Source organism: Alligator sinensis, unplaced genomic scaffold, assembly GCF_000455745.1.
Source record: "Alligator sinensis unplaced genomic scaffold, ASM45574v1 scaffold116_1, whole genome shotgun sequence".
Classification (NCBI taxonomy): Eukaryota; Metazoa; Chordata; order Crocodylia; family Alligatoridae; genus Alligator; species Alligator sinensis.
Genome location: NW_005841908.1, coordinates 3,740,640 through 3,755,925, shown reverse-complemented (window position 1 = coordinate 3,755,925; position 15,286 = coordinate 3,740,640). Strand labels below are relative to the sequence as shown.

The following is a 15,286-nucleotide window of genomic DNA, read 5'->3' as shown; positions in this document are numbered from 1 at the left end:
GCGGACCATAAGCTGAATATGAGCCAGCAGTGTGCTCACTGCAAAAGGCCAACAGCACCCTGGATTGTATTAAGAGGAGTGTCACTGGCAAATCAGCACTCATGAGGCCTTACCTGGAGTACTGTGTCCAATTTTGGGTCCCAGACTTCAAGAAGGATTTGGACAGTTTGGAAACAGTCCAGCACAGAGTAACAAAAATGAATTAGAGGCCTGAAAAACATAACATATGAGGAAAGGCTGGAAGAACAAGAGTTATTTAGCCTGAAGAAGAGAAGATAGGAGTGGGATTTGATGACAGTCTTCAAATACCTGAAGGGTGATTATAGACAGGATGGAGAGAGGCTCAGTGGCCAGAGGGGACAGGACTAAGAGCAAAGGGTTCAAACTGCAGTAGAGGAAATTTAGGTTGGAAATTAGGAAGAACTTTTTGACTACGAGGGTGGTCAAGCATTGGAGCAAGCTACCTGGACAAATTGTGCAATCTCCGTCCTTGGAAATTTTCAAAAGCAAGATGGACAGACACTTGACTGGGATAGTTTAGTCAGGGAAGATCCTATCTTGAGCAGGGGGCTGGATTAGATGTCCTACTTTTCTATAATCTTAAAATAAGGCTTTTCAGATATTTAAGTATTAATCTATAGTATTAGGAACATTATAAGCCAGATTCTGTGCCTCCTGTTTGGTTTTGTTCTACCTAAACCTTATTTGGACAGAAACACTATATAGAAGATTAGATGGGACTGCATGGCCCTCAGCATAAATTAGAGCAGGTTCAGTGCCATTCTAATCTTGTTCATCTGCAAAGCTCCCAGATGTTATTCTTATAGCTTTGAATAACAAGACCATGCTATACAATCTGTGCTAGAAGCTGCTAGAAGGATAGTCTGTTCCAATTCTATGCAATCAAAAAAATTCCCTTTGTTCTAGTTTATTTTCAAGTATCCAGGTCCCCTGACTAGATAACCCCCCTTTCCCAAAAGACTTGTAAGCATCTTAACTTACAGTGCTCCAAATGGATCTATGGTACATGAAATTCAAGTAGATGAAAACAAATAACATATTCAATTTTTAGATATTTTTAGATAGATGAATCTCTGCAATACATTATATTAAAAAGTTTTTTGTCACAAAATCCATAGCAGAACAAAATAATGGTAAAACAGGACTTCCAAAGAGCCCTAATGTTACAATAAACCTATTATTTCAGATCAGCCTTGTCAGTAAATATTTTAAAAAGATGGTAGTGGAGTTTAGTTTTGGGAATCAAAGTAGTAGGCACTTTGTCATAACTTTATTTTTTTTAAATTGGATATAAAAAGCTGAAAGGCTCATACATGTCTGTTGTGCATTAGCCAGGCATATTTTTTCAGGGTATTTTCAGAATGTCTTTGCAGTTCTTCAATATGTGAGCTTAAAAGTTCTTCAAATTCTTTTGCTCGATTCTCTTCTTCTTCAAAGAACTTTTCTGCTGCAGTTGTAGGGAAGGACATCTCAGGGGGAGACTTCACAACACAGAGAGCAGGCACAGTTAGTATGGATTTGCAAGTACAGCAGTCTTTTTACATTACTGAAGCTTAAAACAATTTCTTATCTTGAGTGATACAACTGGTAACTCTATGCATCTTTTTCTCTCTTTTCAGTAAAAGATAGATCAAGGCTATGCCTATGCTGCGGAAGTGGCTGCTGCTGCTTGAAATGCAGCAGGAGGGCTGAGGTAAGCAGACCTGCTGGTGTGGGCACAGCTCTGCTGGCAGAAGGAGTTTTTCTGTTGCTGAAGTTGCACCAGCTCCCACCCACCCATGATAGAAATTGTGCCACCAGGAACCACTCTGCCGGCAGAGTAACATCTGTGGGGTGAGATCTTTTTACACTTCTAGTTGACTTAGCTTTGCCAATATAACTTGGTAATGTAGATAGGGGTTTAGGCCCAGCTCCTGCATGGGTTGTGTTAGGCATGTAACTCCTATGGCAGTTAGACACCTAAATACCTTTGAGGATCTGGGCCTTCAGCTTTTGGCATGTCGTTGCAGATAATATTACGTTTTATTCTTTAATTTGGCTTTCTGACAACCCTCCATATCCTTTGGCCAGCCAAGGATCATTTAAGTCTCTGGTATAATTAAGGGAAGACTCAGCAAAAATCCATTGTTTGGAATTAACAGCATATATTGCAGCAAACTGGCCGCGTCTATGTGAGATGCTGACTGCGCAGTCATTTAGTACTTGCATAAACAAGTACTAAATGACTGTGCAATAGCCCAATTTACTGTGGAGTAGCACTGACAAATGTCTTTTTCTTGATGCTACTACACAGTAGCCTAATACTACTGCACAGAAGTGTTGGGTCACGGTTGTTGCCATGCAATGCTACTGCGCAGTGATATCAGGCTACTGCACACTCAGCAGCTCATGGAGACACAGCCACTGACTCTCACGTATATTAAAACTATTAAGTCTATACAATACCAACAACCGGTAACCTCTATGAAAACCTTTACTTAAAACTTTAATATGGTATGGGTTACACGTCATTCACTACTGCTAAGTGAAGACTGAAAATAAAGGGGATTATTTTTGCCAGTTTCTGAGCCAGTCCTGAACACTGTTGCATCTTCCCTATAATTTTTTTGTTCTCATTACAGTACTATGGGATGTTTCCTGATAGCACACTAACAGCATCTACAATTTCATTGCAATGGATCTTTTCTAGTTGGACCTCTTTTGTCTGAAGTTGTATTCTTGCTCTTGCTGGATGTTATATATTCTAAGTAGCCCCTTTAAAATTTCCATTATTTGATGCTCATTTAGCAGCAGTGATTAGTATGTAACAAACCAGGTTTTGGCTGAAAATGAAATGGGTTGAACTTACAGTTGTGTAAAGAAAAGCAGAGACAAAATTTTTTGCTGGACTTGGTTTTAAGGAATTTCCCTAAGGTTTTTGTATCAGTAACACAGTGAATTTTTAGAATACACAAAATATCAGAGACTAAATTAAATGATAACATTTTCCCTAAAGATCTGTTTAACTATTTATATAAATCCATTTTCAAACTATAAAGCATAAGGAAAATCTGCTGTAGCAATGAAGCCACAGAGAAATATAGTTTTCTGTGCCAGCTGCATTAGGAAGGGTTCTTAAACTGTTTGCTGTAAAGGGTCTTAAAATAAGAATTCCGATGTAAAATAGGATTTTAAAGATTTTAACTTAAATTATGATAACTTAAATACTAGAAATTTGTTTGCATTGTCACTGGTCTTTCCTTCAATGCTAATCTATAATATCCTTTAGCTATGGCTGCTGGGTTATACCTAACATTATGAGAAGATTGCAGACACGACGGTAGACAATGTATCTTTGTCACTTGAAACAGTATATTGAGAACACCCTGTATTCTAGGCCTGTGTGGCTGATTTGGAGGACAGTGATTTGATTTGGAGTTTCAGATCACTGTCCTGAATTGATTTGGCTGAATCAGATTCGGAGATTCGGCGCTGATTTGGAGAGATTAGGATCAGCTGGGGAAAGGCAGGCATAGCCGGGCAGCAACAAGTTCTCCCGCGGCTCCTCTGGCTGTGCCTGCCTCTCCCTGGGTGGGGGGGAGCTGTGGGAGAAGCCCCTAGGGCTGCCCTGCCTAGCCCCAGCTTAGTCCCGGCACTTTAAAAAAAAAGCCAAAAAAGCCCCACACACACTGGCAGCAGGAGCAGCAACTGGGGCTTCTGGGAGCTCATGGCAGAGCCCCTCATGCAGCTCGGGGCAGTGGGGACAGCAGGGATCGCCCCCCCTCACCTGGCACCTGTGTGGCAACTGTCCCATGGCATGGGTTCAGCGCGGCTCAGCAGAGCGCTGCGCACTGTCTGGGAGCTGGGGCCACTAGGACTGAGCGGTGCCAGGCTCCGGCTGACACATGGAGCTGCTCCAGCTCCCAGGAGAATTAAACCAGGGGCTGGGGAATCGAACAGGGGGCTCAGGAATTGTACTGGGGCAGAGGAATTGAGCCAGAGGCTGAGGGAATATTCAGGTCCCTGAACATTTCTCCAGTACCCAGTTTGATTCCCCAGCTCCCCGATCTTTCCTCCAGCTCTTCCTACAGGGCACAGGCCCCTGGAAGATGCATGATGACAGTAGGCTGCCTCTGCCAGCTGGTAGTGGCTCTGGGCTATTTCCCCAGCTGGCAGCAGCAGCCTGCTGAAACCCCATGCAGATCCAGGGGCCGTGCCCCCTGGGAAGAGCTAGGGGAATGATCGGAGAGCTGGGGGATTGAACCAGGAGCTCCGGCTGCCAAGCCACGCTGCACCCACGCCACAGGGCAGCTGCCATGCAGGTGCCAGGTGGGGAAGTGGGGGAACCCTCGCTGCCCTGTGCTGCATGGGGGGCTCTGCCATGAGTGCCCAGATGTCCCAGTCACCACCTCTGCAGCCAGCGAGTGCAGGGCTTTTTTTTTTTTAAGTGCTGGAAGGCTGGGGATGGGGTCAGGCAGGGCAGCCCTGGGGGCTTCTCCTGGGGGGATGTGGGCCCACTTGGAGCAGGGGCTCTGCCCTGCTGCCGCTTGCCAAGCTGGCGTGGGGGTGGGGAGAGCGCGATGCAGGCTCAGTTAGCTCTAGGCAGCAGCAGGGCATAGCCCCTGCTCCCATTGCTATGGCACCCACATCATCAGGGGCACTGCTTCCAGGTGAGGTGGGGGGGTGGGATGTGGGCGTGGTAGCACTGGGAGCGGGGGCTATGCCCTGCTGCCACTTGTCCCCTTCTGCTTGGAACAAGCTGTACCCGCATCCTGCCTGCCCCCTCCCCGCCCCAGCTGGGCAAACAGCAGCAGAGCAGAGCCCCAACTCCCAGAGCTGCCGTGCCTGCATTCTGCACCCCCCCGTGCCCCTCCCCAAGTAATGAATCCCCCCACCCCAGCTGGGCAGCTTGTCCCAGGCCCAGCCCCAATCCCTCTCTCTTCCATACCCCTCTCCTTCCCCCTCCCCCAATCCCAACAGATTTACCAGCTGGAGGCAGCTGTCAGCTGCCTGTTTAGTCTATGGCTGAATCTCCGAATCAGCTGAATCTTTTTCCAAAGCTTTCCGAATCAATTCGGATGCTTTGAATTGATTCAGAGCTTTTACTTGGTCTCCCGATTTGATTTGGATTTGGAGATTTTTGTCCCCGAATCGGTCTGAATCTCCTCCGAATCGAATCAGCTACTGAAGCTTCACACAGTCCTACTGTATACCTCTGTAGAGACTACAAGTTCAAAAAGAGGGTGTGCTGTATTGAAAAATACTACCTGTAGCAGATGTTAACCTATCAGTATGTGATTTACTCCTGCCAGAAAGTCTGCAGGAGGTTTATTTTCATATTCTGAAGTTTTGGGGAGAAAATACTGTATTGATCTCATGGAGGAATTCTTCAGAGGCCCGAGGTCCAAAATGGCCAGCATGTCATTATTTCTCTTTATAACATATGAATCTTATGTCCTTTCCAAAATCTCTCTCTCTCTTTGGAACTGTTTCTATGGCTCTATTGTGTACAAGATAAGAGTATTGTATTTGTCATGTGCTGATGTTACAAAGGATCTTAGTGATAGTATTGGTTTATTTTATTTTACTCTGAAGAAAAGATAAACTTGTCCCAAGGACAACAGGTTCTACTTAATATCTTACCCTGACCATTTTAAGTACACATTTTATGAGGAGGCTTACTCCTAGATAAGGGCTCACCCTCAAATACTGCCCAGCTTTGGGAATCCCCAAAACAAGAAACACTTTTAAGATTTGACAGTTTTCCAGATATCCAAGCCTGAATCCCCAGAACATGTAGCTAAGGCCTCTGAATTCCTGGAGCTTGGAGGAGGTGGGTCTTCATAGAAACACCTTTGTCTCCACTCTCCCTAAAATGCTCACTAACAAAATATTTGAAGGATATGAAAAATGTTTCAACTGAAACTAGAGATGCTTTTGGGACACCTCTTTGTAAATTTGAATCTACAACAAATCTGATTCAAGTGAAACATCAGTCCTGAAAAGCCCTTAAGGAAATCTAGTTTAAAGTAGATTTTATATTATGTTTATTCCCATCTCTCTGTTGTTTGCATGATAGCTTCAGTTAAACAGTCCTCCACAGTAAGAAACTGCTGTTGATAATCTCAGCACTGTGGCTGCTGTATCCATATTTAATCTGAATGATGTGTTCAGCAAGAATAATCCTTTAGCTAGTATAAATGTGGCTTTTTCTAATGAGGTTTAGCTTTAGCTAGAGTAATGAAGAGTTTTTAGTCTTTGGATATAATCAGGTTTTGAGAGGGATTTCCTGCTCCACATTAATCCACCTCTTAGAAACCAGGTAAGGAATCACATAGCTCTTTTCAACGTTGCAACTTTTTTGATGTTTAATTTCTTAAAAAAAACACAGCACCTAGGAAGTTAGGCTCAATTTTTGTGGTTAATTTGATGAAGTTGAGCTAAGAATCTGAGTTAGCTCACTCAAACCTTCCGCTTTATAGATTTTTTCTTTTTATGGGAGACTTTCATGAGAGGCTAAGAGACTGTGCTGTTTTTTAAAGAGCTGACTGTGAGCAGTATACTTTACCATTCCCTGTGTAAAACTACTAGGAGGGGGTGTAAACCTTTGAGGGGGGATGACAGTATGTGGGAGATTCCAACGACAGTCTGCTGGCATGGATCCTCTGTAAGGAAAACAGTACCACTATGTGGCTTTCTATAGGACTCCAGGGGCACTTGTGCATGTCACATTTTTGCCCTCTCTTGAGCTGCAGTGGCATGACTGTTTGCATGAGTGGGTTTTCTGGATGCTTTAAAAGTCTTTCTGGTGCATTAAACTAAAACTCCTTGGACATAGTTTAGTTTGGCTCACCACAAATTAAAGTGTTGCACCCATGGATTTATTGCGTGCAAACACAAGGGCACCCAATGATGTGTAATAAGCCTCTTTGTCCACCAGATGGTGATGAGACTTTTTTGTAGTTCACCCCTTTGTTCACCCCCTGCTGCTTTTTCCCGCCCCCCCCCCCAATGTGCCGTGTGCTGGCTCCCTGCTCCCATAGCTGTGTAGGGGGCCCTGGGCAGGCCTGGGAAGCAGTACATCCCACTCTCCTGTGGCACCAGCCAGGGATGGAGCCCACAGCTGCAGGGCAGGGCATGGGGTCAGGGGCCCTGGGCTGGAGGGGCAGTGTAGGACTGTCCCACTCTCCTGCGGCGTCAGTCGGGGACTGGGCTTAATTTGTTCGAAAACCTAGTATGTACAAACACTGATGCAATGCTCCAAAATAAACAAGTTTAAATTTTATAAACCTATTTAATTTAACAAGGATTAAACCCTGTGATGTTTATAGGTACCCCGGCACCTGAAAAGGGAGAAGAGGGAAGTCTATTTTTTAGAAAAGAGGAATTGCTTCACCCCATGTTTTCACATTGAGTGGAGAATGAGTGCTGAGACTGTGTTGGAACAGTTGGAGAAGAATTACTGTGGTATCAGAAAGGCCATAAGAATTGGTCCTTCATGGCTCTGTACTTGATACAGGGGAAGATTTGACTAGAGCAGGTGGGAGACTGAAAAATTTACACCTAGTTCCATGCTACAGCTTCTGACCTGGTTTTAGTGGTGGGAGCTCTCATCTCGCCTACCCCACTGTCTCAGTTTAGGTCTTGCCTTAGGGTTGTCAATGTCTATAAATTTATGGACAGTCCATAAAATAAAGGCTTAAAATCCTTGTACATGAAGTCCATAAAAGATTGAACTGTCCATAAAAACTTAAACTCTGAGCTTGATTGAAGATTTGTCATCATAATGAGGCCAGATGGAAGCATTCATGGATAGACAGAGTACAGCAGCATCACCTTGTGTCTGAGTGGGAGTGCAGTTTGGCATCCTGCAGGAAGCTCTGTCTCAGGGCTTTGTGGCCCATGGGAGCCTTCATAGTCTCTACCCTCCCCTAGCCACATACTGCCACTGTGTCCCATCAGCTATTTGGTTGGATGGTAGACAGGACCACGAGGCCCTGGGCAGTCAGACACCAGGTGGGACAGGCATGGAGGCAATGCATCTAAGACAGAGCTGCAAGGCAGGGAATGGGGAGAGGTAGTAGTTGGGGGTCCATGCTCGGATTGTGGGGAGGGGGAAATTGAGGCCAGTGGAGGTAAGGTTTGGGGGTGGGCAAATCAAGTTATGGGGTGATTAGGGAACTCTTGAGGTGGAGGAGGCATGGTGTAAAACCACTGCTGCAGGCACGTAAGACTTTAGTTGGTGTTAAACCCCTCAATTTGAATCTGACCCTTGTTACTGCTATTTAGGGCTTGGCATGTAAAATATCCATCAGTAAAAAGTATGGTTGTAAGTAAAAAGTTTGCAGATTGTCCTTAACATTGTTTTGAGAGTTGGCAACCCTGTCTTGCCTACCTAGAGTTGAGGGCAGGTTCATTGCTGCCTGCTCAACTATCTCAATATAGGTCTTGCCTACCCAGAGCTCAGAGATTAATTTCCCTGCAGCCTGCATAACTGCCCTTGTGTAGGTGAGGGCTGCCAAATTCACCTTGTGGGCTGAATGAGTGGTGTAAAGCTAGTGAGTAGGCTGGGAAGGTCCCACTTCTCCCTTCCTGTCCCACTCTCCCTCCCATCCTCCCCTAGCACAGTGGATCTCGTGCCTGCTCCAGCCAGTCTGAGACCTGTGCTGCGTGCAGCACAGATCCTAGAGTGGCTGGAATGGGTGCTGCATGTGGCACAGCTTGGCCAGGGGCATGTACCATGGATCCCAGACTGGCCAGAGTGAGTGCTGAGTTGCATGCAGTACCCTCACCAAAGGCAATGACCACTCTGGGAAAAGGCCACACATGGTGTCCTCTAGCCAGGCTGGGGTCCATGCTGCATGCATTGCTCTTAGGTGCCACATGAGTGTGGGTCCCAGGTGCCGTGTGTGCTGTAGTGTGGCACCTACTCCTGACAGTTTGGTGTCTACAACACACACCCCTGGCTGGATTACATTACATGCAGCACCTGTTCCAGCTACTCTGGGATCTGCACTATGTGCTCACCTGTGCAGAGCAGTCCTGGAGCATTTGGGATGGGTGCTACACATGGCATGAATCATGAGCCCTGCCTGCAGGGCTGGTTCAGTGTGTGCTGTGCCCTGGGTGGGTCTGTTTAGAATCAGTGGCTACACTAGGGGCCAGATGGTGGGGCTGTGCAGGCCAGATCCAGCCTGTGGGCAATATGTTTGACACCGCTGGAGTAGACTTTGCTCCAAGTGCTTCTCTGCAGCCTGCACCTCTGTCTCAATGAGGACATTGGCCAGATGCTGCCTGGGAGCTGTGTTCTTGTGGCCTGCTCTGTTTCTCATGTCTGAACGTGGAATGGTGATGAGTTGCTGTCAATCAAATACTTCTCAAAAAGGAAGGAGAATTATTTATGAGAACAGCAATGTTGAGGAGGAGAAACCCCAAACCAATGAAGAAACCAAGAGATGTTGAGTTAAAAATCCTATGAAGCTTCTGCTATTAAGGGAGAGCTGGAGCCTGCTCTATATGTAGCCTGAAGGCAGTATCATTGGAAGCTTTCTCCCTAGTACTAAGTGTAGGCTCAGAGCAAAGATCTGGTCTACTCCCACTTGCAATGGCAGGGACTGAGAATTCCCCTTTTCAAAAATAGGGATTACAACTTTCAGCAGCGTTTTCTTTCTTTTTTGGTTGCAATGGTTTATAGCTAGAATAACAGGTACAGATGTTCCTTAAATGTATCTATCAGTCTGCTCTACAGAAAATGTATTTGTTAAAAGAACATGTTACTTAATGTAATACATTTGTTCTTTTTATGTGAGAATTGTTACAACAGGGTGCCCCATTTGAAAGCTATATTGGGAACTTGCTAAAAGTTTTAAATCCACACCTCTTTAGCACAAAGTGCTTTAGACCTGAAGTTTTTGCTGGACCATTGCTGTATGATGAACATAAATGTCCTACCTTTTATGATCCCATGGGATGCATTTGGTTCAGAAATCAATTTTTTTACATGTGTGCTGAAGAAACAAATACTCACCAGTGGGTTTTCTTCAGTGCTATATATATGGCTCAGTAAAACATCAATCCTCTCCTTTCCAGGAAATGGCTTGTCAACATTTGAAGTGTATGCCATTGGTGGTGATGGAGATTCACCATCTAGGTTCTGTTCCTGATCACTACTAAGTCTATGAGAAGGTAAACTACTGCTGCTTTCAGATCCAATAATATCACCTTGGCCATGTGAGGTAGGACTAGGGTTTTGGAAACATCTAAAGGTTTTGAACATAGCTGTAGCTGTCTGTGTCTGTTTCATTTGCCATTCATTTTCATTCTGATAATTTCTAAAACAACAAGAAAAAGATTTAATGTTAGCAAACTATGAGGATTGACTGACTGATTAGGTCCTGCTCTTAGGATGGAACAATCTTGTGCTCAAATACAGACCGGGGGGGGGGGAGGGGGCATCTACACATGCAATTAATGCGATGAAATAAACTCAGGAGCAGTTTGAACCACAGTCAGTTGCTCCTAGGTGCAGCACATGCACCTGGGACAGCAGCAATTTGAGCTGGGGTGGAGCAGGCCCCTGGTTGGCTGGGTTGACCAGGTGAAATGTATGCCCATGGTCAGCATCTACACATGCATTTTGGTGCAGTAAAGTACTCTGCCGTAAAACAGTACTGTCCCCAACAGTACCATCCTATGGTGGAGTTAATTAGTTTACTGTGCCCTAATACAGGTGCATGTATAGACTGACACTTTACTGCAGAGCTAATTAGTTTATTCCACAGCAAAGTGCATGTGTAGATACACCCAGGAACGACTAACAATGTGCTCTTGTGCAAAAAAAAGAAGTCAACATCATATTGGGCAGTATTATCAGGAGTGCCACTTGAAAGTTAAGGGAAGTGATTCTGCTGCTCTATTTGGTAATGGTGAGGTCTTACCTAGAGTACTGTACAGTACTCACCCAGGAAAATTAGAAAGAGTCCAATAGAGAACAACCAAAGTGATTAGAGGTCTGGGAAACTTGATTTATGAGAAAAGGTTGAATACATTGGGATTATTTAGTTTTGGGAAGGCTAGGGGGATGCGGACTGGATAACAGTCTTCAAATACTTGTAGGGTGGTTATAAAGAAGATGGTGATAGTCTATTTTCTGTGGCTGTGGGGACAGGATGATGAGCAATAGTCTTAAATTGCAGCAAGAAAAATTTAGGTTGGATATTAGGAAGAATTTTCTTATTTTGGAACAGATTACTGACGTTATGGAAGCTCCATTCTTGGAAATTTTTAAGACCAGAACAGACAAATATCTGGCTGGTATGGTTTAGTCAGGGATGATCCTGCCTTGAACATGGGATTGAACTAGATAACTTCCTGAGGCCCCTTCCAGATCTACTTTTTGATGAATATGAAATACAACAAGACCATGTTTTCTGTTGGATTATATCATTTTGCCCATTCTGCCATTCAAATTACTTTATATGTCAGTTCCATAATAGATCATTTTAAATTATTTTAAAGCAGCAGTAGGTTGTTGCCAGGCACTTTTGGAGAATGACACATGTGCCTGAAACTTCTTTCCCACTTTAGTCTGACATAGTCCAGAATCATTGGCCTGCTAAGATCTTTATTTTGTCATGCTTTAAGTGATTCAGTGAAATGGAAGAGGAAAATGCAAGTGAGATGAAAAAAGACATTATTAATGAAAGTCTGGAATGTTAATGAATTTTGACCTACTCAAACTTTGCTTGAATATTTTTAAACAAATAAGTGAATGTGCCTAGAAGTAAGCATAGAAGTTTTAATAAATCAAAAAACTTTATATATTGTATGAAAACTCTCATCTGTACCACTAAAATCAATGTGAGCTTTTTGCCATATTGTACTTCAATAACAGCAGGATCAAGACCAGAATAAGAAAACGAACACTTGCATGTGCTTTTTAACTGAACAGGAATTTCTTTTTCTAATTATAACAACTGAAAAAATGCAAGATTATTCAATTCCTTGAGCACTTTATGAGGGTGTTCCATAGCCCTTCAGTCTCATTGACAGTCAGATGCATGTAAAATCAAATATTTTTATCTACGTAAAGCTCCACCAAGTAAGAGATACTGCAGTTAACTGCAGTTTATGAAAGAAAAGTTACTACCCACTGCAAAGAACTTCTCCAGGCAGCTGTCTGAGGAACTGCTAAAAAGATATTGGTGAAGTTTTGCAGTTCTGACTTCCACTAACTTAATTAGATAATAATTTCAAAATGAATGCTATTTGTACAGTAGAATATGAAGCAGAATCTGATAACTTCACTTTTTTCTTGCAAAACAGGTTTTTCTTTACATTTTTCTTGTAGTGGAGAGAGGCTCTGGTGCATAAAAGTCTGTGCTTATGACAAAGTAAAGATTCTGTTCTTGAAGGTAGCATATGCAATACCCAATACCTACTTTACTTAATTCCCATAGTAACTTTAATTCCAAATGATCTCAAAGCACTTTACTAACATAAAATACAGTTATGCAAATCCTACTAAAGATCAGTTCATCTGCCACTGAACTATAATCACATTCATGGAGAAACATGACAGGTGTTCCAGAATGCACAGCGATACTACCCAGGAAAGGGAAATTGGCTTAATAATTCTCCAGGCATGGAACAACAGTCTCTGCTCCCATAAAAGAAGGGACTGAAGCAGTAGGAACTATGAGCCATTTTATAATCTCAACTTGAACATTTGGGAAAGGATGCCTCTGTAATGCTAGTGGGTGCTGCTTTTCTAGAAGCTCCCTAACACAAGCAGCAGCGATTCAGAAACCACCTCGAAGTAATAGAGAATATATTTTCCAAATGCATATGAAATGGGGATGAAAATAGGCATGATGCATACTCTGGATGCAATATATCCAGTAATTATTATCCACTCCAAGATAAGACTCCCTGAGAATATTCACAAAACACAGCTTGTTTTCTGAAAGGCAGAATGAAAGTATATATATATATATATATATATATATTTAGTATTTCTTTAAAATAATTTTCCTTTTTACTCTTTACCTCTCATTGAATAGATACACTTTGCTCTTTTGAGCCAAAACAAATCCTTCTTTTTTCTGTTTTAAAGCCCATTCTGTCTGCTGTGGAGTAAGGGCATTGTGAAGAAGCTGCCATAAGTGAAAAGAGCTGGCATGAATAATAAAAACATGGAATTGTTCATCTTGTGTTCTGACCTTTTGGAAAGTAATTTTCTTTAAAAGCCCACAGCAAAGGTCTCTGATCTGTTTTTTTCAAAACTGATTCTCTATATATTTAATAATAGTTATTACTGTTATGTTGTAACTTACTTCACTAAGGCCAAGATTTCCAAACCCTGCTGCCTGCAGTTATGATTTCTTTAGATAGTAAAAATAGAAAAAAAAGGAAACAAAACAATACATTGAGATACTTAAATACGTGGCCTGGCTTTTCAAAGCAACCCCAGTTCCCATCAACGTCCCTGGAGCTCAGCTGCTGCTCAGTGGGTGAGTCTACACATTAATTAATGCGCTGTAGTTACTGTGCATTAAGTTTAGTGCTTGATAATCAAGAACTAAATCAATGCACAGTAACCAGTGTTACTGTGCAGTAGTGCCAGTGCATACCTTTTTAGTGATGTTACTGCACAGTAGCATATTAGCACTGTTTGTGCTGTGACATGATACTGTCACAATAATACATGAGTATTATTAGGCTACTCATGTAGATGCACCCATTGTTTTGAAAAACATTTCAGCTATTCTTAGGTGCTGCAATATGGATTTTGTGCCTTGTCTTTAGGCACAAATGTCACAATTTTGGCTTCAATTTCTGTCAATATAATATCATAGAATCATAAAAAAATAGGGTTGGAAGGGACTTCAGGAGGTCATCAAGTTCAACTCCCTGCTCAAAGCAGAACTTTCCCAACTAGATCATCCCAGCAAAGGCTTTGTCTAGCTGGGTCTTAAAAACCTCCAAGGATGGAGATTCTACTGCTTCTCTAGGTAACCTGTTCCAGTGCTTCACTACCCTCCTTATGAGAAAGTTTTTCCTAACCTAAACTTCCCCTGCTGCAACTTGAGACCATTGTTCCTTGTTCTGTCATCTGCCACCCCCGAGAACAGTCTAGCTCAGGGGTGGGCAATTATTTCAGGCGGAGGGTCGCTTACTGAGTTTTGGCAAGCCATCGAGGGCCACATGACAGGCAGTCAGGGGCAGATAAATATTAATTTTCTAAATTTTTTAGGGGCCCCGCATGCCGGATAGAATGGCCTGGTGGGCCACATCCGGCCCATGGGCTGCATTTTGCCCACCCCTGGTCTAGCTCCATCCTCTTTGGAACCCCCCCCTTCAGGTAGTTAAAGATTGTTGTTAAATCCCCTCTCAGTTTTCTCTTCTTCAGATTAAATAAACCCAGTTCCCTCCTTATATGTCCTATTCCCCAGCCGCTTAACTATTTTCATTGTCCTCTGCTGGACTCTCTTCTCCTTCTCCAATTTGTTCACATCCTTTCTGTAGCGGGGGGCCCAAAACTGGACAGAGTACCCCAGATGTGGCATCACTAGTGCCAAATAGGGAAATAATCACTTCCCTTGATCTGCTGGCAACACTTCTACCAATGCAGCCCAGTATGCTGTTAGTCTCCTTTACAACAAGGACACACTGGGCGCATCTATATGAGATGTTACTGAACAACAAGCTACTGCACAGTAGGTCATGGCTACCATACAGTAGCGTTGCTGGGCAGTAACTGTGAGATGACACTACTGTGCAGTAGCTTGTTGCTACTGTGCAGTAATGTTGGGAAAGAACCATGTGGCAACGGTACTGCTCAGTAATGCTGTTACTGCGCAGTCATTTAGTACTTGCTTGTGCACAGCAATTTGCAACTGCACAGTCTGCCACACATGTAGACATTGCCATGGTTGTGATAATTTGTAGTGTGAACCTGGGTTAACTGAAATCAATGGGAAAACTCCTAGGTGTGGAGCCTTAGACAACGAACCAGGGATAACATTCCTACTATGAATAAACACAGACAAGGGATCTTTATGACTACAAGGTTCAGAAGCTGATCTTTATGTCTCATTGATCTTTACTACCATCAGCACATGCCATAGCATTCAGAAACTGGATTCTGACAGGACAAATGCTATCTTTTAAATGGTATCCTAGATTTTCCCTGGATGTTTTCCATCTAGTTACAGGTACAGAACCTCTCAGATTCTGGTGCAAACACAGACCATAGAGAGAGACATGCCTGAAGAACATTAAAGAA

General features: G+C 43.3%; 1 protein-coding gene across 4 annotated transcripts in view; it reads right to left on the bottom strand.

The window, feature by feature from the left end:
- Positions 1-1,199: 1,199 nt before the first annotated feature.
- The window catches only part of DEUP1 (deuterosome assembly protein 1), a 108,404-nt gene continuing 94,317 nt past the window's right edge, over positions 1,200-15,286 (bottom strand). For 2 of the 4 annotated variants that reach the window (XM_025197862.1, XM_006018635.2), the window contains 2 exons: positions 10,028-10,331; positions 1,201-1,502 (listed from right to left, as the gene is read on the bottom strand). In XM_025197862.1, coding sequence (XP_025053647.1) covers positions 1,329-1,502; positions 10,028-10,331 — 478 coding nt within the window. In that variant the 3' untranslated portion in view covers positions 1,201-1,328. Of the gene's footprint in view, positions 1,503-10,027; positions 10,332-15,286 lie in introns of all 4 variants that reach the window. The other 2 variants (XM_006018634.2, XM_006018636.2) reach the window with 2 other exon arrangements.